The 24,845-nt window shown below is 41.3% G+C and overlaps 1 protein-coding gene across 5 annotated transcripts; it reads right to left on the bottom strand.

Moving 5' to 3' along the window:
• Positions 1 to 4,687: 4,687 nt before the first annotated feature.
• On the bottom strand, positions 4,688 to 22,738 carry LOC111230399 (fibrous sheath CABYR-binding protein-like). Of its 5 annotated transcripts, XM_022757119.1 has the most exons (8): positions 22,542 to 22,738; positions 19,761 to 19,861; positions 19,473 to 19,578; positions 16,157 to 16,174; positions 9,653 to 9,925; positions 6,578 to 7,674; positions 6,272 to 6,318; positions 4,688 to 6,071 (listed from the first exon to the last, which is right to left on the bottom strand). In XM_022757119.1, exons 1-7 carry the CDS (start codon positions 22,615 to 22,617, stop codon positions 6,283 to 6,285), a joined length of 1,707 nt encoding a protein of 568 aa, XP_022612840.1. In that variant the 5' UTR covers positions 22,618 to 22,738; the 3' UTR covers positions 4,688 to 6,071; positions 6,272 to 6,282. The 5 variants fall into 5 exon arrangements, with proteins under 5 accessions (XP_022612840.1, XP_022612841.1, XP_022612842.1 ...); XM_022757120.1 differs by lacking the exon at positions 6,272 to 6,318; XM_022757121.1 differs by lacking the exons at positions 6,272 to 6,318; positions 6,578 to 7,674.
• Between the last annotated feature and the right edge of the window lie 2,107 nt (positions 22,739 to 24,845).

Below are 24,845 nucleotides of genomic sequence, written 5' to 3' on the forward strand. Positions count from 1 at the left end.
CCTTTTCCACCACTAACATCTGGCTTTCATCGGCAATAGAAAAGGGTTTAATCAGCATTCACACCCAGGTCACGACTCTGCAGTAGACGTGGATATATATCGGTTCATCGGTTTTATCAGTAACACTCTGGTGAACCCGCTAATTTTCACATTTTTTCTGTGCTGTGACATCCCTCTGAGCACAAACACTGTAAACACACCTGTCACCTGCTGTGTTGTTACACCAGAGACACCACGGCTACCCTGCGCTCAGGGATGAAAGAGTGAAAGAGTTAACTGCAACCCCAAAATAAGTTTCAAAAACACACAATTAATGATGGAAGCGTGGAGCCTCCTACACTTTTACAGGAGCACCAACCCGGAATGAGACATGACAGATGCATTTTACCAGTCTGAGCAGCCATTAGCAGCTCACTCTTTATCTCCTGCATCTGTTTCTGTGTGTGTGTGCTCTGTGACTGCAATCATGAGTGAGTGTGAGTCCGCTCACGCAAATTGGCTGGCAGTGTAAAAGGAGTCAATCGCCTTTTTTAGCAAGTTTAACCATGTTTAAAAAACCAGCAATACCTGCTAATTTTGGTGGAAAAGGGCTATTCTTCTGCCATGGGAGTCTTTGGCAGCCTCTTGAACCATATGGTACAAAGTTTTGAAACTTGGCACACTGACTGGAGACAATCCCGTGATGCGTTTCACCAAGTTTCATGTCTGTGCCTCAAGTGCTCTCGCACCACAGACTGGTCAAATTTGAAGGTCTATTCCCACATGTAACTTTTGAACTCTATACCTGATTTTCAAAAATACTATAGAAGAAGATTTGAAGGCTGGCGGATCAACAGTAGCATTCTACAGAATGAGGCATCCTGTCTAAATCTTAAAAATCTCATCAATTTATTTTTCGAAACTAACAATGGAAGTGCTGAACAGGGTTTTGTGTGGGAACGGTTTAAAGCTTACATAAGGGGAATCTTGATATAACAATCAGCATTAACTAAAAAACTAGACCAATTCAAAATCTCTAACTATGAAGCAGAAATTAAAAAGTTGGAGAGGGAATACTGGGAAAACCCTAGTGCAGCTTGTCTGGTCATCTTAGTAAAGGCTAAATATGAGCTCAATGCAATTTTCTCAGAAAAAGCAGAATACTCTATCTATAGATGAAAAAAAGGTAGGAATCATGTGACAAAGCTAGTAAAATGCTTGCAGCCAACTAAATGCACAGGAAGCAGCCCGCCAGATTAGTGGAATAATTGATAAGAATGGGAACATAGTAACTAGCCATAGAGAAATTAATAATGTGTTTAGAGACTTTTTACAAAGGAGTCTACAGTCAAGAGGGTCAGTTGGATATAAGGAAAGCTAGAGCATGTTTTTAACAACTTGATCTCCCCTAAGTGTCAGAAGAGAGTGTAAGAGATTTGGAATGCCGAATAACTCTAGAGGAATTAAATAAAACTATTAAACTGTCGCCTAGTGGAAAGACCCCTGGTATCGATGGAATACCTAGTGAATTATATAAAAAGTTTGCAGAGGAACTCAGCCCTGAGATCTTAAACACATTCAATGCTGCTACTGTAAATACACAGCCTCCCCCGCTCAATGACAGAGTCATTAAATACCCTTATATTAAAAAAGGGGAAAGACCCACTGGAATGCGGAAGTTATTCACCAATTAGTCTCTTGTGTTGTGATCGGAAACGGTTTACAAAGATTCTTGCAATGAGAGTCATATCAAGGTCATATCAACCAGTATTCATCCTGACCAGGTCAGTTTTGTTAAGGGCAAGACCTCTACAGATAGCCTTAGGCGCCTCTTGTACTTAATCTGAGATCATCTGCTTTCCCGATAGGACGTGGAACAAAACTGGGCGACCCACTCTCACCACTTCTCTTCATTATTGCACTAGAACCTCTCACACAAGCTATAAGACTAAATGGAGAAATAACGGGTATCAAAATGGGTGGTCAAGAAATAAAATGTTAATCTTTGCAGATGATATTTTGGTCCTGTTGTCAGACCCACAAAGGTTGGTGCCTCCAATGCTGGATTTGGTCAGCCTATTCTCAGGCATATCCAGGTTTAATATAAACTGGACCAAATGTGAGGTGATGCCTTTATCTAAGTTTTGCTATAGAAGTCATTTTCAAAACTGGAAATTCCAATGGGTCCCAAAAAAATGTAAATACTTGGGTATACTTCTGAATCCAGGATTTGAAAACATTATATCTGATAACTTTGACCCAGCCTTGAACAAGATACAACTCCCTCTAAAGGGATGGAACTACAGATTTCATTATGGGGGAGAGTGCAGGTAATAAAAATGGTTGTAGCTCCTAAACTAAACTACCTTCTAAGCATGCTGCCACTTAGTGTTCCAGCTACTATATTTAAAACTATAGACAAAATGATTAGTCAATTCACTTGGGCTGGGAAAAGGGCTAGGATGAAACTTAAAAGGCTCCAGGCCAAAACAGATTCTGGAGGACTGAGCGTGCCTAACATGAGACTCTACCAGGAAGCCTTCACGGGTGCCCAGATAGTATCACTTCTCTCCAACAGAGAAAACAGGCCTGCTTGGGTAGATCTGGAAGGTGAATTGAATGCCCCATTTAAGGCTGTTGACTACTTGAGCCAATGCCCAAACACTAATACCCAAAACCCAGTTATCACTCACACTAGGAATATCTGGCATCATCTTCACAAGAAAGAGGGATCTCCCTTCTTCATAGGATCAGCTTCAATATGGAATTACCCAAAACTGAAAATAGGAGGGAAGATGTTCTTCTGGAAAGAGTGGCACTCTAGGGGGATTGAGTAAATTGAATGTCTTTATCATAATAATACTTTTAGATACTTTTAATACTTTTACATTTGAAGAACTTAAAGACATTTTAAACCTCCACAGCAAAGACTTCTGGAGGTTCCTTCAGTTAAGAGATTGCCTTTCTAAGGCAGGCCCACAAGACACGAGACTACCTATTCAATCCCCTATATACTCCAAATTTAAACTGCCTAGCGATCTCCCGCACTTGGCAAGTAAAATCTACAATTATCTAACGGAGGGCCTTAATGGTACTAAAATAGGTTTAAAAGCTGTGTGGGAAAGAGTGTTATGTTATTATTGTTATTATTATTATTGTTATTGTTGCTGTCATTATTATTATTGTTATTGTTATTGTTATTTTGATTGTTTACTTTTATGGCTGTTATTGATACTGTTGTCTATTTAGGTACTTATTATTATTATTAACATTGTTATTTTTATCATTATTATTATCATATGTCTTATCTCATGTCTTATTCTCATTTACTTACCTCTTCTTTTACTATATTTGTACATGATCATGTATGTAGGTGTCTACTTCAATATGTACTGTCTATTGTTTGGATTGTATTAATGTTTCAGCTTATTCAATTGTATTTATACTGTCTTATTCTTTTGTCATTCTTATGAGCAAGTGAGTGACCTATATAAAAGTTTCAATACTGCTGTTTCTGGTGTTTGAAGGAAACTATAAAAATCTAAATTGAAAAAAAACAAAAAAAACATAGAAGGACCCAAGACATTGCCATGTCAATCTAATTGTTGAAGATATTATGTAACGAAGTATACAGAAAAAGGGCCACTTCACTCTGAAAATTTCCATTAGCAAAAAAACGAAGAGCATTTGTCAGTTGCACCACAACTGGTAGAGCCCCATGTCAGCCTCTCCACAGCTGGTCAGCTAACTGCAGGATACCAAAACATCTTTGAGTCTGCCATAAGCCTCTCAATGAATAAGTTCCACCTGGCATTTTATTGGTTGTGTAAAAGTAACAAAAGAGGCATGTCAATCTCTCCATCATGATATCAATATCTAAATCACCTCTTCATCTCTGACCCCAACCAAGGTCTAGAGAAACCTAGTGTCATGTTTGATGACCAGCTCTCCTTCTCTGACCATGTTGTGTCCGTCTCCTGGTCGTGTCTCTTTGCTCTGTACAACATCAGAAAAATCAGGTTAGCTGACTCAGTACTCCACCCAGCGCTTGGTCCAGACCATGGTTATCTCTCCCCTGGACTACTGCAGTGCTCTCAATCAGCCTGAAAGGTCACGTCACTCTGCCACTCATCGACCTCCACCGTCTACCTATGACCTCCTGAATCAGATTCAGTCTCTAATGCTGCCTTCAGAGAGACTTCTGGGACTGCTCCATCTACTTGAACTCAATCATTCAGCCTGATGCTCCTTCTCAGACACTGTGTTCCTCCAAGGAATGTAGTCTGTCATCACCATCCCTGCACAGTCCAGACTGTTCTGGTCTGTGGTTCCCTGATGGTGGAACAAGCTACCAAACTCTATCAGAGCAGAGCAGTCCTTTCTATCTTCAAAGAATCTGTTGAAGACTCATCTCTTCAGAGAGCACCTCCTCTCCTAACACCTCTAACACCCTAACTGGCTCTTACTGTGAACTTTACCTGCACTTCTTTACCTGGTCTTCTTGCACTTATTAAAAAGATGTAGTACTTAATACCTACATTTACTCTAACAGCACTGAAGCTTTAGTGATGTCCCTCACTGGTCAGTCACTTTGGATAAAAGCTTCTGACAGATGAGTAAATGTAATTGTAATGTAAATATTACAGTATGTCACCTTAGATTAAATCAAGTTTTCCTGGGAAAAATGACAAAGCAACAGACAATAATCAAACCTTTAATCCCTCTTTATTTTGCAAAACAAGAAAAACAGTAATGTCTCACAGTAACAGTTGCTGCCCCTTCGCTCAAAGGGATCCACTCACATCCTATTGGAAGGAAATAGAACATTCTAAATCCAATTTCCATTTTGAAATATACAGTATACTAACACTGAAGTTCAATTCTTTCTTCAATGATCTCACATCTGTTTCAAATACTGTATGCCAAACTAAGAAAATCAGAAATTCAATAGCTGAGGTGAGAAAATGTGAAAGAGGAAACCAACAGACTACAACAGAGCTGTCAAAGCAATTCACACTGGTGACTTTCTTTCAGACATACTTCAATTTCCACACACACAAACTTCATGTCATACCAACATCAGTATCATGACTGTTCATACTTGCTGCAAGCCCTTAAATCACATCCACACAGGTCTGACCGCTAGAACAACACAAGAAAAGCTCTTAAGATAGGATTATAACAGGAGGGTGGTTCCCAATGTTTTGTACATTTACTGTGTATTCATCTACCAGAACTATGGAGGAACAAACAGTGGTTGTTTTGCTCTATGGGCTGAAACGATCAAAGTGACCACGGCCTGATCACCAAGGTCCCAACTGTGTTGTACTTTTTAAACACTCTTCAGAGTTTTAACCCAATGGGAGCTGTGCAGAAGCAGTTTTCCAGGATTAGTTGTTGTGCTGATTAAATCACAGCCTCTGAAAAAGAAGAATGTGCTTATTGAAGGTAGCGGCTGAAAAACTAGTGAGGTCGTAGTGTCAGAGACTGGAAACATGAGGAAAACTGAGGTAGCACAAGAGCTACTGTACACATGCTCTACAGCCGGTGTTTCCAGCAGATCATTTTCAAACCAACAGAAACAGAAGGTAGACCTGAAGTCAGGTAATGTAAAGAATGCTGGTGATTTAACACCACCCCTCGCTTGAAAAGATAATACTGTAGGTTCACATCACAAGCGGCTGGGCAGTGATTAGGCTAACAGGATGTGGTGGTATTAAGTTGTTCTACTGGAGTGATGTTTGAGGCGTAAACCAACAGGTAAAAATAGGTGAATGGCTCAGTTTTGTTCACATCTTTAAACAGATTAGACTTTACAGAAGATAAAGGAGAGCTCTGTTGAACTACACACTGGGTTCATCAGGGTCTACAGAGACAAGACATGTAAGTCAATGTGGAGTGTCACAGGAATGGGCTATATGGGCCAATGCTAACACTGTGGGATGACAGTTATATTGTACATTTGAGTGTCTTCAGAGTGAAACTACACATCAGTCCGTTGTGTTTCAGGATGAAAGGAGGAAGGGAAAGTGTTGGAAAAGGCACATCCTCTTCTTCCTCAGGACATAAAGTCATCATTCAGGAGCTGTTTACTGCATTGAGGACAGAAAAACAAAAGTCAATAGGACTGTACAATACCTCTACATGGATACATGCCACCTTGTTTTCTACGTCCCTACTGTGCATTTGACCCTGAAGTAATACAATTTGGATGTGAATGGTAGGACTTAATTGTAATCACAAGTACATCATGCTAACTCTACCATGGTAGAAACAGTCAGAGGCTCAGTACCTTTGTTGGAACTACTGCATTTGCATCCTAAGAAGACGTCGCCTACCCTGAGTGGCAAAATATAGAGATTCATGTTAGAGTTTTCGTTTCAGCCCGGAGTGTGGGGGTTGAGGGGGGATTTCTTTCTACATCTAGTTATACTGAAGCACCCTGATAATGAATACCGGTCATTTCAACTCTGTTACACTGTACAATTAAGTCTGAGAAATGTAAGTATTGTGTTCTTGTCACTTCTATACTGATCAACATCTGGACTTGAATTCTTTAACCAGTCCAAGAGGTCAGTCAATAAAAGTTATGTAGTACCTCAGAAGCAGGGGCATCGTCATCATCTGGAGATGGGATGATTCTACCAGTCATGGGCCCCACTCCCAGCACCTTAGGCCTCTTTTCTGCTTTAGGTGTTCCTTCCAAAACAACAACAATGTACTCTCTCTTGGGATCTTCCACCACCTGTGCAACATCTACTGGTGCTGAAGCCTCAACAACTGCTGCAGGGGCTTCTTCAACCACTGGTGCATCCTCCACTGCTGCGGGGGCCTCTTCAACCACTGGTGCAGCCTCTACTGCTGCGGGGGCTTCTTCAACCACTGTTGCATCCTCCACTGCTGCGGGGACCTCTTCAACCACTGGTGCAGCCTCTACTGTTGTGGGGGCCTCTTCAACCACTGGTGCAGTCTCCACTGCTGCGGGGGCCTCTTCAACCACAGGTGCAGCCTCCACTGCTACGGGGGCCTCTTCAACCACTGTTGCGGGGGCTTCTTCAACCACTGGTGCAGCCTCCACTGCTGCAGGGGCCTCTTCAACCACTGGTGCAGCCTCCACTGCTACGGTGGCCTCTTCAACCACAGGTGCAGCCTCCACTGCTGCGGGGGCCTCTTCAACCACTGTTGCGGGGGCTTCTTCAACCACTGGTGCAGCCTCCACTGCTGCAGGGGCCTCTTCAACCACTGGTGCAGCCTCTTCTGCTGCGGGGGCCTCTTCAACCACTGGTGCAGCCTCCACTGCTGCGGGGGCCTCTTTAACCACTGGTGCAGCCTCCTCAACCACTGGTGTAGGGGCCTCTTCAACCACTGGTGCAGCCTCCACTGCTGCAGGGGCCTCTTCAACCACTGGTGCAGGGGCCTCCTCAACCACTGGTGCAGGGGCCTCTTCAACCACTGGTGCAGCCTCCACTGCTGCGGGGGCCTCTTCAACCACTGGTGTAGCCTCCACAGCTGTGGGGGCCTCTTCTACCACTGGTGCAGCCTCTACTGATGCAAGGGCCTCCTCTAGTGGAGCAATTTCTTCTACAGGCTTTCCTTCTTCTGGTGCTGGGAACTCTTCCTTAGGCGCAACCTTAATGTCAGCAGATGCAAACTCTTCCTTCGGTACCTCTAGGGTAGAGGCAGCTGCCAGCAGCACTGCAACACAAAATCCAGCCATCCAAACATCACTGACGCTCAAGTTATATTCTCACATTTAGCACACACAACTTGTGGTGGTTAGCCAAGGCAACTTGTTGGGCATTTGTGAAACCCCTCTAGTGACAAAGGATTTAGTGGCAGAAAGGTGAACCCACAGAGGTTGAAGAAGTTGATGAGAAACCAGGAAAGTGTGTTAGTCAGCAGGTCTACTGATACAGCACCGAAAACTGGAGTGTAAGTATAGCAAAAATATCAAGCTTCCCACATGCTAATAAACACACAAAAGCAAAACAATAGGACACCTATCAATAGGTCATTTTAGGTGGTGTTTGGACTGAACTCTTTGAAATTGAATAAACCTAAAAGTGTGTCCAGTACAGCTAATATTTGTTTTCTAACAGACATGTAACCTTTTTTTTTTTTATTATTATTTTTTTTTATAAAAGTTTCTTAAATTTGACTATTGAAGATACAGGATGGACTGGTTTGGACATTTTATAGTTGAAAATAAATCACTCATCCGAGCTCTCTGGTGGACAAATGATGACACCGTTTCAAGGTTACATCACATATTTAGTATGTCAGCACCAGTGGCCGAAACATACAGCAGCACAGATATAGAGCATCTGTGAGAAGCTAAACATCGGTCAATATAACAGAACAACATAACATATTACCTAAAGGCCAACATAACACCAGTTACCCCAGCACGCCGCTGTGAAGTCCCAGTGTGTCTGATACACAAAGTACTGAGGAGGACATGCAGTGGAGAGCCTCATTACAATATACATGTTCACTTATGCATGTGGTCTGAAATGGTAAAGCAAATCATCTCTATTATGTGGAGAAAAATAATTGTTAAATTTGGGATGAATGGTTTAAATGTGTTTACTCGAAGACCACAATACAAACTATGGTAAAAAGACGAAATGAGACAAATTAAAGACGGCAGTAAACCTTTCCAGTTTGATAAAAGCTTTATTGTATGGCTCGATGGATTACCATGAACTGTTTACAGTGCTCATTATCCAGTTACGAGCAAAATAAAATTATGATCACATATGGTTTGAATCACTCTTAACCTAATGAGTTTTTAACAGCTTCTCTGACTGGTTCACATAACACTTATGGAAAAGAACACACTGCAGCAGTTACAGAGTTTTTACACAGTCTCTGCGGATAAACACAACTGTACGACACTAACAGGTGTGTACCTGCTCTGTGGTACGTGGCAAAGTAGTACAACATTACAGAGGTTTATATCAAAGAAATACACTGTTTTGTCAAATCTGAGAAAATAGCATCAGGAACTTGATAAAGATTTGATGATCTCACATTAGAGGGTGTTCCTGCATGTTTTAGTTGCATGTTGTTGGTTTAAACTGATACAAGGCTTGTGATTGATTCAGATGAACAAGCAGGTTTTATCATGTTACCTGAGCAAAAGCAGTGATCACATTTATTTCACCCATAACTGCAAATGAGCGTCGCATAAAGACCTCACTGCCACTTTGGAAATGTCTTGGTGTGCAGCTGTAAATCATGAACCTGCTGAGAAGGTGGTTTTGCCGGTTTCAGCATCTCTAGGCTGCATAAGAATCGGAACAAATGTAGACATCATCCATTGTGATCTACGCTGCACATCAACAAAATGTCAAAATTTCCTTCCATTCATTTGCACACCGTGCTGCCCACTCTACTCATTCCAATAAATACAAGAGAAAACAAAACAAAGGTCAATACGAGGTGAACCTAGGCACCTGAGGAGAAGCAGCTAACCTCTAGTGGATCTAAAGCCTGTGACTGGAAGTTACCTGTTTTACTGTTCCCAGTGTTGTGAGAGGAAAAGGGCTCTTTAATGAGGGTGGTTAGAGATAGTCAAGTGTGTGTCTAGTAGTGTGTGTCTCTCCCTGTGGTGAATGTGTGGACCCTCAGGCCTCAGAGGCAGCTGCCTCCTCCTCAGAAGAAGTCGTACCGTTGCTTTCGGGGTCCTCAGCAGGAACGACGGCCGGTTCTGCGACAGCTTGGGCGGCCTCCTCGACCGTTTCAGCCACTTGGGCGATTTCTTCTGCAACTTTCTCCACTTCCTGCGCAACCTCGGCGACGCCCTCCGCCGCCTCAACAACGACTTCAGCAGCCTCACCGACTACCTCGGCAACTGCCTCCACAACCGTTTCTGCCTCGCCGTCAGCAGCTGCAGCCTCCTCCTCTCCCTCAGCTGCTGCCGCCCCCTCCTCCTCCTCTGTACCTGGAATACAAGCAGCAGAGGGAGGAGAGTATTAACCACAGCATCCAATTCACAGACCTAACACATTCTGTTATCTACTACAGAGCACAGCCAATATCTCCATGTTCTCTCTATAGCCCTGAAACCCCCACCCTCAACACCATCATTTCACATAGTGAAACATGGAAACAGATAATCACTCTCTTCAAACTTGATACATCTTAATATTTAAAAAGTATTATTGGGTTATTAATAGATCATCAGTAGCTGAGTTTCCATCCAAATGATTTTTAATGCAGACTCAATAATAGATGGGCTGTCACATTTCATTCTACAACATTTGACCATTAATCTTACTGAACTGAAGATTGAGACTGGTCAGTTGGTTTGGTCCTTAGATCATCTACTGACCAAACTGATGTCACTGCTTCCTGTTGAAAATTCACAGTGTAAGTAAAAGTTGGTCATGTGTACTGTCGATGTTGTATTTACTTATTATTGACCAATCGAAACAGTTGCTCTCTTCATTAACTTATTAAAACCTGGTTGTGACGTGTGTATACTGGAAAGCGACGGTTGAAGGGGATGACTATGCCATGATGCGATGACGTAGATTCTATGTCGACGCTTCCTACTGTTGCAGTTCACCTGTCTACTATGGGCAAAAAAAGACTTGTTTGCAATGTGATACGTTACAGAGTTAGCAGGTAATTATATATTCTTGTCATATTTGACTCTGTCATTTCATTTATATTTCATCATACTATCAGTAGTTTCATTAATAATGATTATAGTTAATGATACCGGCTAATTTGACAGGTTTTTCCAGTTTATTCATAGACATGTCAGACAAACTGTTGTTAACCTCCATCCTCCCTCTTCCCCCAACCTCACTGTGCTGTGTATTGATGAAACCATGACGCTGTCTGTGGTGCTGAAGTAACAGACGGATTTATACAAACTCCTCATCTGATATCAGGTTTGTCTCTAAAGCAAAAATCAAGTTCTGCTAAATGTTGCTAAGTGATCTTTGATTTCCATCTCTATGGCAATGCCTTGGAATGTATGCAGGCGCCGTAGCCATTACTTCAACCGTCGCTGCTTAAAGCCCCTAAAGACTGTTTGATACAGTAACACAACAAAATCACTTTGACACAATGAATGATCAACAACATTGTTTAGCATCAGGCTGCTGTACCTGGCTTTTGTTGGAACCAATTAGTTAATTAGTTTCATTCACTGAAACTTGTTTTGGAGAAAAATAAAATAATTTAAAAATGACAGCCCTAAAATGTCTGATGCATTTTGTGTTCAATGTGTTTGTGAATGTAAGATTCATTAGTATGTTTATCATCATACTTCACCTGCGACGTGCAGGTCTCTGCTGTGATATTTACTTTGTCAGACTCAGGTTTCTATCAAACTGTGTCTCGATGGGAACAGACAGTTGGATGGAAACAAAGCTACAAACAGCTGATCATGTTTTCCAGCCTCCTCAGAGGCGACACATTCACTACACAAACTGCATGCAAACTGAAAGACAAGGGGAGGAAGGGAGGGAGGAAGGGAGGGGTAGGGGAAAGAGAGGAGTGGGGGTTCAGGTGCAGGGTAGAGGGGGTGAAGTTGAATCTTGGTTCTTACCATCCAATTAACAATCTATGAGTTATCTGGAGCTCTGTAAGTGAGTCTGAGAGAGAGACACTGAACAGCCTGGGGAGGTCTTTATCTGGGAGAGCCCAACACCATGAGTCCACATTCAATCATCAACTGACTCATCAAAATGCACTGAGAACAAAAACTGAACCACAGCTGCCAAAGAAATTCAAAACTGACCAAGAATCTGAAAAGACTTGTGCAGTCACTTGAAACTATCTGTTTGACAATGAGCTGCATTAAATAACTACAGGCACAGAAGTCATAGATGGTCATAGTCATGTACTTCCTGTTGTTTGGAGTGTACTTAGCCGACTTCAGTGTAAAACTCAAAGTCAATGAACAGATAAACACTGGAGCTGGTTGAGCTCAGTCAGGATTAAAAAGGAGGAGGCTTGGAGCCATTGAACTGCTAATCTGCTATCTTATCTGGTCTTTTAGCTTAATGCTATATTAATGCTATTATTATTTTCACACTTGAATGGCTCTGCTGTAGTGGCCTCTTTGTGGCCTCCTTGACTCCAGAGACAGTAGATAAACATGTACTTTCACTTTGAATACCATCACTCACAACATGGTAATGTGTTAGCATGGCTAGCCTTGCTCATCAACTAGCTAATGTCCCACAAAAACAAACTCAGTTTTTAACATTCAGATCCAGAATGTGGTAACAGAGATATAGTCCATCAACAAAAGGAAAGTCTATTTGTGGATACTTCTGTCAAGTCCATTTATTGTCTTCACAGATTTACACATTAACATTTAGCAGCACAAGGCAAAACAAAGGAAGAGCGCAGAATCAGTGTCTCAGTGTCCTTCACAGTACTGTCCACTGGTTCTAGGCCGTGTAGAGGACTCTGTCTTAGCAGTACAGGAGAGGAGGAAAGGAGGAGGGAGGGATTTGATCCAAAGAGTCCAGTTCTAGGATGAATATCCGGCCACAGAGGACCTTATCTTTACCATTACACTGAAAAGAGTAAAGACACAGAGTTAGAGGAACGGGAAGAAGAAACTTTTTAAAAAGCTACATTCAGTTTACATGTCACTGTCAATCTGAAGTCAACCACACAGGCTAAGGATGAAAAATGATACAGGCTGACAGCAAGATGCAATGGATATTAATGACAGCCAATTCATGGTTTCCACACCCACACACTGTATGTCTGTGTAAAGTCTGTGTGATGTAAAGTCCTCTGTAAAGCCTGTGTGATGTCAAGTATCTGTGATGTAGTCTGTGATGTAAAGCCTGAGTGATGTAAAGTCTGATGTAAAGTCTGTGTGATGTAAAGTCTGTGATGTAAAGTCTGATGTAAAGCCTGTGTGATTTAAAGTCCGTGTGATGTAAAGTCTGTGTGATGTAAAGCCTGAGTGATGTAAAGCCTGAGTGATGTAAAGTCTGAGTGATGTAAAGTCTGAGTGATGTAAAGTCTGATGTAAAACCTGTGTGATGTTAAGTTTGTGATGTAAATTCTGTGTGATGTAAAGTCTTCTGTAAAGCCTGTGTGATGTAGTCTGTGATGTAACGTCTGATGCAAAGCCTGAGTGATGTAAAGTCTGATGTAAAACCTGTGTGATGTTAAGTTTGTGATGTTAAGTCTGTGTGATGTAGTCTGTGATGTAACGTCTGATGCAAAGCCTGAGTGATGTAAAGTCTGATGTAAAACCTATGTGATGTAAAGCCTGTGTGATGTAGTCTGTTATGTAAAGTCTTCTGTAAAGCCTGTGTGATATAAAGTCTGTGTGATGTAGTCTGTGATGTAAAGTCTGTGTGATGTAAAGCCTGAGTGATGTAAAGTCTGATGTAAAACCTATGTGATGTAAAGTCTGTGATGTAAAGCCTGTGTGATGTTAAGTCTGTGATGTAAAGTCTGTGTTATGTAGTCTGTGATGTAAAGTCTGTGTGATGTAAAGCCTGAGTGATGTAAAGTCTTCTGTAAAACCTGTGTGATGTAAAGCCTAGTGATGTAAAGCCTGTATGATGTAGTTTGTGATGTAAAGCCTGTGTGATGTTAAGTCTGTGATGTAAAGTCTGTGTTATGTAGTCTGTGATGTAAAGCTTGAGTGATGTAAAGTCTTCTGTAAAGCCTGTGTGATTTTAAGTCTGTGTGATGTAGTCTGTGATGTAGTCTGTGATGTAAAGCCTGTTTGATGTAAAGTCTTCTGTAAAACCTGTGTGATGTAAAGTCTGTGATGTAAAGCCTTTCACGTAGAGTTAAGTGCACATACAATGTTATCTTTGGACTTTTTCATGTTGTTCCAAATACATGTGTGTCAGGAGGTCGTCACGCAGCTGCGTGTCCATATACATACACTCCTGATCATAGTGTGAAGAGACATCTGTTTGACTGGGGGTAGTGGAAACCATAAACTGGCCTTCAGATATTATGTGTCTCAGGGCACAGACATCTTCAAAAAAAACATCATCATAATAAGATTTATTTATATTATTTATATCTCACTTATTTGCTATAAATGACTCAAGTTTGGAAGAAAAAGTAAGATGTAGCTTTTATTTTAGGTCCAAGAACTTATCTTCTTCCTCCAATAGGAGGTCTGAGGGACACAGTGGAGAGTGGGAGGGAGAGAGAAGAGGGACCAAAGCAGGAAAATGGTTTGGTGACCAAGCCTTTTGACTAGTGGGCTAAAATCAGGAGAGACTGAGTATGATCAAGTCCGAGGAAGAGGTGGATATGTTGTATATATACACACACATGATCTCAAACCAGCACTGCTGCAGACAAGATCTCAAACTATAGAGAAGAAGAATGAATTGCTGCTATGAGAATTTAACTGAGCGAGCAGTTTATCCTTCTGGACCACTCAACCAGTACATCTCAGTTCATTCTCACTGTCCTGGGACTGAGGAACTCTTAATTATACGAGCTCCACACTTACAGTAACATAACAGTTAATTCACTCAATTATATTGTAAGACATTAAGTTTTTCATAATGACAGAGTACAGTACAGTATGTTGTTGTTTGTTTGATCTGTGTTTGAATAAAACTTTACACTATAAAACATTAGGAATCATTTTGTCTCTTAGATTTGTTAAATTAAGAACGTCCTGTTAAAAAAACCCAGCACTCGACATCAGAGAGCTAGAGTAAAACTGACGATGGCGTTAGCTCAGTACAGTACTGAGCAGTGAGACGTCTGTGCTGAGACCATGATGAGCAGTTTATAAGCAGCCTGTCTGTTGTGTTCACCTAATGTTAGTACATGTGTTTAATCTCATTAGAAACACAGCTGAGAACAGTAGCTCAGAACTTTTACCTTGACAAACCAAATCAGTGACATAATGTGATCACACATTCACTCCATTAAAGTCAATTCATAATTCAGAGGCAACAATCTGCACAATATTTATATGTAAACGTTAAATCTATGCACTTCTGTTCCTTCTTTAATCATAAGTTTGAACGCTTTGATTTTACCAACCCGTAACTACAAATTCACTTTGAGTGCACAGCTGAGGTTTAGAAGTTCACTACAACTCAGGTGAGTTTCTCCTTTATTTTATATATTGTACACAGTATCTACAATCCAACTGGACTACTTCATGTACCAAGAAGATCTCTCAGCTTGATGAGGAGTGATTAGCATAATCAATAATCCATATTTCATCTGTGTTCTCATGAACCTTGGACTGACATCCACATTGCTAGAAAGAAGATGCAGGCCTCCTTAAAGAGTTAAAGAGTCTGCAGCACTGTACTTTGAAAAAGCTTTACCATAAAGAGTGATTTTAGCTCGGCTCAGATCATCGTCCACTGTTAATACATCAAGTCACTTCAGGACTTCCCTTACAAATGATTGGATTCACACGGATAAGAAACTGGTTTATTTAAAAACAATATGCGCAGAAGTAAAACTTTTCATGGCGACACGACGACTGACGCCGTGGTGATGGAGGACTAATTCACTACTTAAATAATAAATGCTACTGAGTTGTGTTTGCAGAAATGTGTTTTTGCATTTCTGTCCAAAACAGGCTACATAACCCAGAAGGCTTCTGTGATGAAAACAGTTTCTAACTTAAGGAAACTTTATCTGAAAAGTTTTATTCTAACAACAACAACAACAACAACAACAACTTCAAGAAAACAAAGGCGGGATCATTTAAAGTGGTCTCATCTTAAACATCAATCATCTAGATTTGAATAAATACTCAATACATTACAGTTATATAGTTCAATATATTTTAGTTATATCGAATTGATTCTTACTTGACGCTGGCAGCTGGAGGAACATATTGATCATATTGGCTGATCAATGGCCTTTTTCCTACATCATTTTACATGATATTTTATATCAGCCTTAAAAAATACACTATCCATTCAGACACCTTCTGTATGTGTGTGTGTGTGTGTGTGTGTGTGTGTGTGTGTGTGTGTGTGTGTGTGTGTGTGTGTGTGTGTGTGTGTGTGTGTGTTTTCTCCTTCCCACTGTTAGCTGTCAAATCTCTGAACTATGATACTATGATAAAAGTAGTGATTAGTGTGATCATGAGGAACTCACTGAGGAACATGCATCATCAGTGCTCAGTCATTTGTCAGGCAGTGATAATGAATGACAGGTGTCTGATAAAGGAACTTACCCTCTTCATCATCCTTACCTGCAGACAAACAGAAACAGTGTGGGTCAGTTTCACATAGAAAGAAGCCACAATGAGTTACAGCCAATGAGCATTAAGCTAAAGTCTAGTAAGCTAAAACACATGGTGTATTTACTGTTGCTATATGTAGATAAGTAATTGTTGCAAGTACTGTTTAATGTCAGTTTCACACAGAAACAAGTCACATGAGTCACAGGTCAGCTGATGTGTGGATTAGCTTGTTTCTTCAAAATGAGAAATCATTGTTTGTTACCGTTACAGTAATCATTTACATTGTATTACAGTTTAAACGCAATGGTTGTGATACACATTTGAACCTGTTTGAACCATTTGAAATCTGTTTCTATTGAACACAACCTCCCTGTGTAGACATGGTTTGTTCAAAGAACATTAGTTTGAAAATCCAACAGTGTCTGCTTTCCATCACACAGGGTTTATCCTCTGGAGAGCCTGAATATGAAGTTAAGTTCTTCTCATTAGATTAATTAGGTCAGATAACCACAACAAAAAAGACGTCACAATAAAGGCATTTAACAACAACAAACTGCTCCACAACATCATCAACCATCAGGAACTGGGTGCAGTAGGTGACACCCTCTGATCCTCAGCCCTGTTTTAACAGAGTTATGACAGGAGGTATAAAAGGTCTCTGAGTACAGGAAGTCCACAAGGGCGGCACCTGCAGCTCCGCCCTGCTGGCAACCCACAATCCTTCTCGACACTAACAACCTTTACAGAAACCATTACCAACCCATTATACACTGCTCAAAAAAATGAAGGGAATACTTAATCATCGCAGTATACCACCAAGTCAGTTAAACTTCAGGGATATCAATCTGTCCATTTAGGAAGCACAAGTGATTGTGAATCAGTTTCAGCTGCTTTGGTGCAAATGAAAGTGACAACAGGTGCAATGGAGGCAAAAGCAGGACAACCCCTAAAAAAGGAATGGTTCTACATGTGGTGGCCACTGACAGTTACTCTCTCCTGATCCTTCCTGACTGATTCTTCTCTAGGTTTGTGTTTTGTTGGTGTCCTTGTCACTACAGCATGAGGCGGTACCTGCAGGTCAATCAGATTGCAAGAAGTTTTGCTGCGTCTCTCTCACAGTCTCAAGAGCATGGAGGAGATACCAGGAGACCGGCGGTTGCACGAGGAGAGCTGGACAGGGCTGTAGAAGGACATCAACCCAGCAGCAGGACCAGTACCTGCTCCTTTGAGTGAGGAGAAACAGGAGGGGCACTGCCAGAGCCCTACAACATGACCTCCAGCAGGATGCTGGTGTACATGTTTCTGACCAAACTGTCAGAAACAGACTCCATGAGGGTGGCATGAGGACCCCACATCCTCTAGTGGGACCTGTGCTCACAGCCCAGCACCCTGCAGCTTGATTGGCATTTGTGAAAGAACACCAGAACTGGTGGTCACAGGTCCCACAAGTCATTGAGGTCACAGGTCACATTATGCTCCTTCTTGGCCACTGACGCACAAGACAGTCTCAGTCCAGACTGTTCTGGTCTGTGGTTCCCTGATGGTGGAATAAGCTACCAAAGTCTATCAGACTCATCTCTTCAGAGTGCACCTCCTCCTAACACATCTAACACCCTAACATGTCTTGTCCTTTTACTGTGAACTCTACCTGATCTCCTTCACTTGTTACATAGATGTAGTACTTAGTCCTTACAGCAAGGTCTCCTGCTGCACTGAAGTTGCAGTGATGTCCCTCAGTCAGGTCTCTTTGGATAAAGGTGTCTGTCAGATGAGTCAATGTAACTCTCTGTACTCTGCTCTGGTCAGCTTCTGCTCAGTCCTGACTCTTAGACCTGAGACCAAACTGTTTAGTCCTGGTCTCATCAGAGCAGAGAATCTGGTTTCTCTCAGTCTCAGAGTCCTTTAGCTGCTTCTTTACAAACTATCAATGAAGAGAGGCTTCGTCTGGACTCTCTGACGTGAAGACCAGATCAGTGGTGCCATAGTGTCAATGTGATATTTCAGTTTTTACTTTTTAATACATTTCCAAATGTGTCTAAAATTCTGTTTTCACTTAGTCAATATGGAGTACTTTTAAACATAAACCTGCAACATACCCAGTGCAGTAACTCAGCTTAGACCTTTAGAATATTGTACAGTCTTAAATTATGAAGGAACAGGATATAATGGCCTAATTATTAGGTCTCTCGTAAAGTCTCCACCTCTTTATAAAGACTTCATGTTTCTCTCAAAACCACTGAAAAAAAAACAAAAACTGGAGACTGGAGATGAGTTCTAGGTTTCATTTCGGCTATAAAAACAATATAATCCTGTTATTGGTACAAGTTTGTTACTCTTTTGGTTTAATAATAGTGATGAATTAAACATAAATGTGATTCAATGAAAGATACTGATACAGTACTGTTTAATTCAGTGAAATGGTTTTATTACAGTTCTAACCTTGAAGAGGTTTAAAAATTCCCTCTTGCATTGATATTTTTTTCATTTCTTTGTTAGACGTGACTTCTGCACCAGGAGCTGCCGACAGTATGACTCATTAAATGTCCTCACACATGGAGCAGAACAAGGTATGTGAAGGTATTGATTATTTGGTGGTAGATTCCTGTAATTGGAGTTTTATTTGGCTATAGATCTGCACTGTTATTTATTTTGAGGGACTACAGAATTATGGTAAGAGGCAGAACTGCTTTGCTCTGTGTCACGGTCGGCTACAATAAATAAAAGTCTGTCACCTGAATGTTTTAACATTGTTCTGTAAAATAACAAGGAAAGAACATTTCATCAGGGAGTTGTAAGCCCTACAGATTCAGATAAGGATACTTGGCCAACCTGGAACCAGATCTAAAATAAAACTGGCTATCAGAACCAAACCATAACAAGGATTACTCTACTCATGCTGTCATGTTTTACAGTGGAAGGGATCAGGGACCAGATGCATAAATGATGCGTACACACAGAAACCATGTGTATGCCATTTCCTGCACATAAACTGGTCTTTATAAACACAGTGTGAACACGTCACACATTCCTTTGACCATGTGAACACACGGTTTTCCAAAGAGATCCAAGTTACAGCTAAGTGGAAATACAGAATAAGATATGAGATAAAATAAACAACTTCATGGAGCTTCATTCATCATCATCATTATAATTTTTACCGTTTACACAGAAATAACAATCTTACATTCATAAACAGAAGTACTTGTGTTTGTGTTCAATGTTTCCTTTATCATTGTTTAATATCCTGATTATTTATTGTGAGTCATTCTGTAACAGCAGTCTCATGGTACAGGTGAGGAGTACTTACTCTTTGGTGGCCATGGTTTAGGTACCCACTCTGTCTTGGGTCTGGCCCTGATTTGTGCAACACGCTCGTTGTACCTGGCGCTGTCTGTGGACACGGTGATGTATGCCTGTGGAGAGGGAAAACATTTCTGGTCATCTCCATCACATTTAACAGATCACATCATTTGTTGGAAATTTTAACCTTTTGTTGGGGAACTAATATCAACCTTATTCAGTGTATTATTTATTTAGTGCAAGTCTCATCAAATGTGTTGAAGTTGAAATGATGAACAGACCAAAACAAACTTACATATGACACAGCACCAACGAAGGCTCCACCACACAGCAGGGTGTAGACTATGTTCTCCCCTGAACCACCAGGAAGTGAAGACATCTGCCGCCGCTGCACAACTGGAACAGGTTTAAAGTCACATGTTAGACTGTGCTCAAACCTGCTGTTGATTATTTGATGACTCAGGTAAGATTCTCACTTTGACCTTTGAAGTATCAGAGGAGGTTCAAGGAGGACAGATTCTCTGAGAACAGACTGATTATAGATGATTTGAGGAGTAAATCAGAACAACTTGTGATCGTGCAAAGTCTTTGTTTCCATGTATCAGTAAATGGAAGCTATACTACAGGACAGGGAAATGTGCTGCACAAGCCCATAATCTTCAGCTCTCGGTGAGAAAGCACCCTGAGGCTCATGATGCCTCCCACTCTGATTGGATTTAATGCAGCAGATTTAGATTGCCAAAAATATGCCTGTCAACACTTGTTTGACGTCTGCAAGGTGATGCTTCTTACTCCACACCCTTAGAGAGAGGGTAGTGTCTGTTTTTTGTTTGTTATTCTAACTGTTTCAAAACATGTTGTAAGGACTTTTAAATACCAAAGGGAGGTTTGATATATAAATATATATAAAGATGAACTTTCAGGTGCTAAATTCCAGTCACCTAGATTGACTCAGTGTTTCTTCTCTGAGGGAATCATGAGTCAACACCTTATGTTGTGTCACTTATATAATATACAATCCTCCTGATCAGCTTTCACTGAAACACTGAAAACACTTTGACATACAGAGTGAAGCTGTACAAAAAGGCAACGTCTGAAATTACTATGAAAAAAAAAACAAAAACAAAAACTACACTGACACGTCAGTTTGACTGTGATCATGACTACATGACTGGACTCCATTTATGAAAACTCCAACAGCAGCCAAATTAATTCATGAGCAAATATAGATTTGTCAGACTAAAGAAACAAATTGTTTCCTCTGACTCAATGAGGTGAACACTGTCACATTATGAAGGAGTTGTTCTTGTGGGATGAGAGAACCTGGAGGCATGTGCAGTGTTGAGGGTATTAACTCCTCATGTTCTCAGGAACTGACAGCTTCCACCGCTGATATTTCCACAGGCTAATCAGCTTCAGGCTGAAGGTATGGGTTGGGGGGATAAGGGGATGCAGGTCAAGATGTCACAGGATCAGACCATGATACCCTCCTCTGGTTAAGTGGGACCACTGGGGAGGAGAAGTTACAGTCTCTGCTGCCCAGTACATCTGTCCCATCATTGAATGGACTTGGGGTCTAGAGTGGACATTCCTGCGATGTAATCTGTTTAGAGGTGTCCAGTGGAGCCTGGCAGCATGACAACAGGAAAGCCCCCGAGGGAGGCACATCTATTTGCCAGGACATGTAAGCCAAGGGGTGTTTCCTGAGGCAGCCAGGACGTGGTGGACTGGAGAGGGGTAGTCTGGACTTTAGAAAAGAGGCCAAGCCTCAGCACCTAAATGATACAGAGAGAACTGATCTTTACCATGAATGTAATGTGACCATCAGAAGAAAAACTTAGCATGATAACTAGCTAACACACCTTCAACCAAACATGGCCTTTAGAGCACAAAACACCAGGTCCACTTCCTGTTTACTGATTGTTCAAAATTCTACAAAATCCAGAAGTGGACCTTTGGCTGGCCTTGTGTCTGTTTCGTATTTAGTGCTAAATGCTTATGTGAAACCTTGAGTTTGGTTTTTGCTAAATGCTTTTATTGTTTAACACTTTGAGCTTGGTTTGTGCTTCATAAATATATTTTACTAACTAACCCACCTCAAGTTAATGAATGTATTCTGTGTCAAAAACACCACCTGACCTAAGACACCTGCACAGACTGGTTCATTCAAAGTCCCAGACCCTGATGTGAACAGAGTCCCAGACCCTGATGTGAAGTCCCAGACCCTGATGTGAACAGAGTCCCAGATCAGATTCATACTGACTGACAGCAGCTCAGGGCAGTCAGAGTGACTTGAGTGAACACTGACAGCTTCCCAATCATTCGCGATTATGTGACGTCAGCAGACAGGAAAGCAGCTCCACCGACCACCTCATGGCGCAAGCTAACAAATGTGGAGGAATGGCTCGTGCCTCTGCCCTTTACATTAGACCACCGTCACTCGCAAACACCACGTGACCCACAGCGTCAACCATGTTTCCAGCTACCTATAGACTAATGAAGGTCACTTACACATATACTAGTACATTACTGCTTCAATCAACAGGGATGTTTATATTACACATACATTATATACATCGCGTCACAGAGAAGAAGCCAGACGTGTCTTTAATTGGTGTTAATGGTTTGATCCTTCCTGGTTACTCTGGTTTAACGTGTAACACATATGTTCAGTATGAGGACAACACTATCTGCTGCTCTGTTCCACTGTCACAGTGTGTTTAATGTCGTGATGAACACCGGTTCAAATTTCACCTCTGTGAGAAAAATAAAACGGTCTAACAAATTACACAACTCACACGCGAGGGACAGAAATATACCACAAAATCCTTTCAGCTAAACTTAAGCCAAAAATCCAACTTGACCTTCATGTAACACGGACAGACTCTGCTATCCTCCATGATGCAGCTATGGAGGGAGATGAACACGAGGACACAGTGTACAACTGCATCGGTTACATCAGGAGGGGGCGGGTGGTACACATCAAAGACAAATCGTTACATTCAAGTACAAAGATCATGGAGAATTTATCACTGTGTTCCGTTTTAATGCTTTTAGCTTGGATGATGAAACTCACCCTCCCGAGGCAACCTGTAGGCTGCTCTCCGTGCCAGAGGCCCACACCTCTGCCAAGCCACTCTGCAGGAAAACATTGCTGCTCTCCAAGTGCTCCTGTGGAAATGCTGCAGCTTCAGCAAATGCTGGATGAATGGCTGCTCTACCCTGCTCAGAGAAGCGTGCGAGGAGGCGGAGGACGGACCTGCCCTCGCTTACGCAAGTATGTTGTGCTGTGCTTTTGTATGAGGGATGGTTAATGCCACAAGGCAACAGGTCAGGAAGGAACAGGAAGATGACATGTATGAGGAGTTGTTAGGACCCCGGAAAAATACATTTATTGAGTGATCACTTACAAGCTGTCTTTTATGGTTGACCTGAGAGGTCAACGCACTGCAACTTAAGAAAACCCATGCAAATAGACAAATGTGCTGCAAATTCAGGAAACATCTTCATAAATTTGACAACAGATGTGCTGCAAAAACTCAAAGCACAACAGAAGTGTTTCCAGGGGACACTGAAAAGTGATAAACCTGGCTGGGACTTGTTGTTCATTGCCCAATTGTGACTTTTTAAGTTAAAAGCTTTGAATAACAAGTGTGTCCAAGCAGGTTCATCACTTCTTTCTTTTTAAGTTGTTTTTTGCTTCAATTCCAATAGTGAGAGAGAGGGAGGGAGGGAGAGGATGATATGGCACAAAGGTCCACAGGTTGGACTTAATCTCGAGCTGCTAAGGTTAGGATTACACCCCCCACACCCCCAATCCACACTTGTGTCTGCTGGAAACACTTCTGTTGTGTGTAGGACTCTCTGTCAGCTGCTGTGTGGACTTAATGTGCTGCAGAGAGAGAGGTTCTCATGGGGCAGTACTGGCTCCTTTATTGAATGTAGCTAAGGTTTGTCAAAAAGTAACTAGATATGTTGGTAGGTGCTTTACAAAAAAACATCACTAAAAAGTCTGAGAAGTCATTAAATCTAGTGTCAAAGTTACTAAGGCCTTATTCAGACCTGGTATTACAATCCATCTCAGGTGATCTGATCACCAGTGGTCAGCTTTAAATTCAGGTGTGAACGCACCCAAGATGCATCAAACCACATTCAGAGGTCGTCTGGCCACATGTGGACACATTCTTTTAGCAGTGTGAACGTGAATGTGTTCTGGGTCACATTCAAGGAACAATTACTCTTTGCATATAGAGCAGGGAAGTGAGATCCGAGTGGTCACTGGAGACGCATGTCGAAAGCCAGGTGTGAGCTGATGTACATAGAGCTGACCACTTGTGATCAGATCACTGAAGACGCATGTTATTGCAGGTCTGAACAGGGCCTAAATTGGCAACACTGGAAAGGCAAAGCTCCTGTCTGTGTACCAGTCAAGGTAGTAGTAGATGATCCAGCCAACGGATCACACTGCTATATCCAAAAATGTGGAAATACAGACATAAATACATAAATCTTGAAATACATACATAAATGAATAATTGTTTAAATAGATAAATAATTAAATGAATGCATAGATACAAAAATAAATAGATAAATCAAGAAATGCATAACAAAATGAATGTAAAATTACAAAATGTATTTATTTTACATTTATTGATTAATTTAATTATTTATTTCTGCATATGTAATTTTTTGTCTCTCATATTCACCCTGCCCTACCTAACCCCTCCCACACAATACTTTTATGAGGATACAGAATTTGAGAATAAGAAAAAGTGTGAATAAAAGCTATTGAATAAATACACTAATATGTTCCTAATTCGATAAAACATTTTGACTTTTAAATAAAATACAGTACAACTGACTGAACTGGCCTCTTAACCCATTTTAGTTTAACACCTGCTGCTTTATCTCATTTTACAACTTCACTTGTCTTGTTGAATCTAGCCAAAGGCATGCGGTCTTATGACTCTTTCTCCTGCTTCTTCGTCCTGTGGCATTAATCACCCTCCATACATATATGGGGCCTGATGTATATTTAACCATATATAATGGTGTCTTTCAGCCCCCACCCCACCTCTTTCACTGGAAATGTCAAGCACAGGGGTCAAAGGCAACATATGTCCGACATTTCACTTGTCCTCACTCTTAGCTACAGCTCAGCACTGATAAGAAAGTGAAGATGCAAAGTTGCGTTGTGTTCTTTTCTGTCAGAGCCTTTGATGAAGAAATTCCACTCAACTCATTTTGTTCCAAAGTTTGCTGTAGCGGTATGAGTTTATTGGTATTCCAGAATACGGTGAGCCTACTGACACAGGGCAGGTCTGAGGCAATAGACTGACCCAGGGTGAAGGGCAGGGGGACAGTACAGTTGACTAATGGT

Source organism: Seriola dumerili, unplaced genomic scaffold, assembly GCF_002260705.1.
Source record: "Seriola dumerili isolate Sdu_G_001 unplaced genomic scaffold, Sdu_1.0 BDQW01000264.1, whole genome shotgun sequence".
NCBI lineage: Eukaryota > Metazoa > Chordata > Actinopteri > Carangiformes > Carangidae > Seriola > Seriola dumerili.

Bases quoted from the DNA above. Each gene is read 5' to 3' on its own strand.
- LOC111230399 (XM_022757119.1), bottom strand. From the start codon at position 22,617: ATGTTTTCCTGCAGAGTGGCTTGGCAGAGGTGTGGGCCTCTGGCACGG. The intron at 19,862-22,541 runs GTGAGTTTCATC...AACCTGTTCCAG, and splicing joins CTACAGGTTGCCTCGGGAGG to TTGTGCAGCGGCGGCAGATG. The intron at 6,319-6,577 runs GTACTACATAAC...TTTGCCACTCAG, and splicing joins ACGATGCCCCTGCTTCTGAG to GGTAGGCGACGTCTTCTTAG.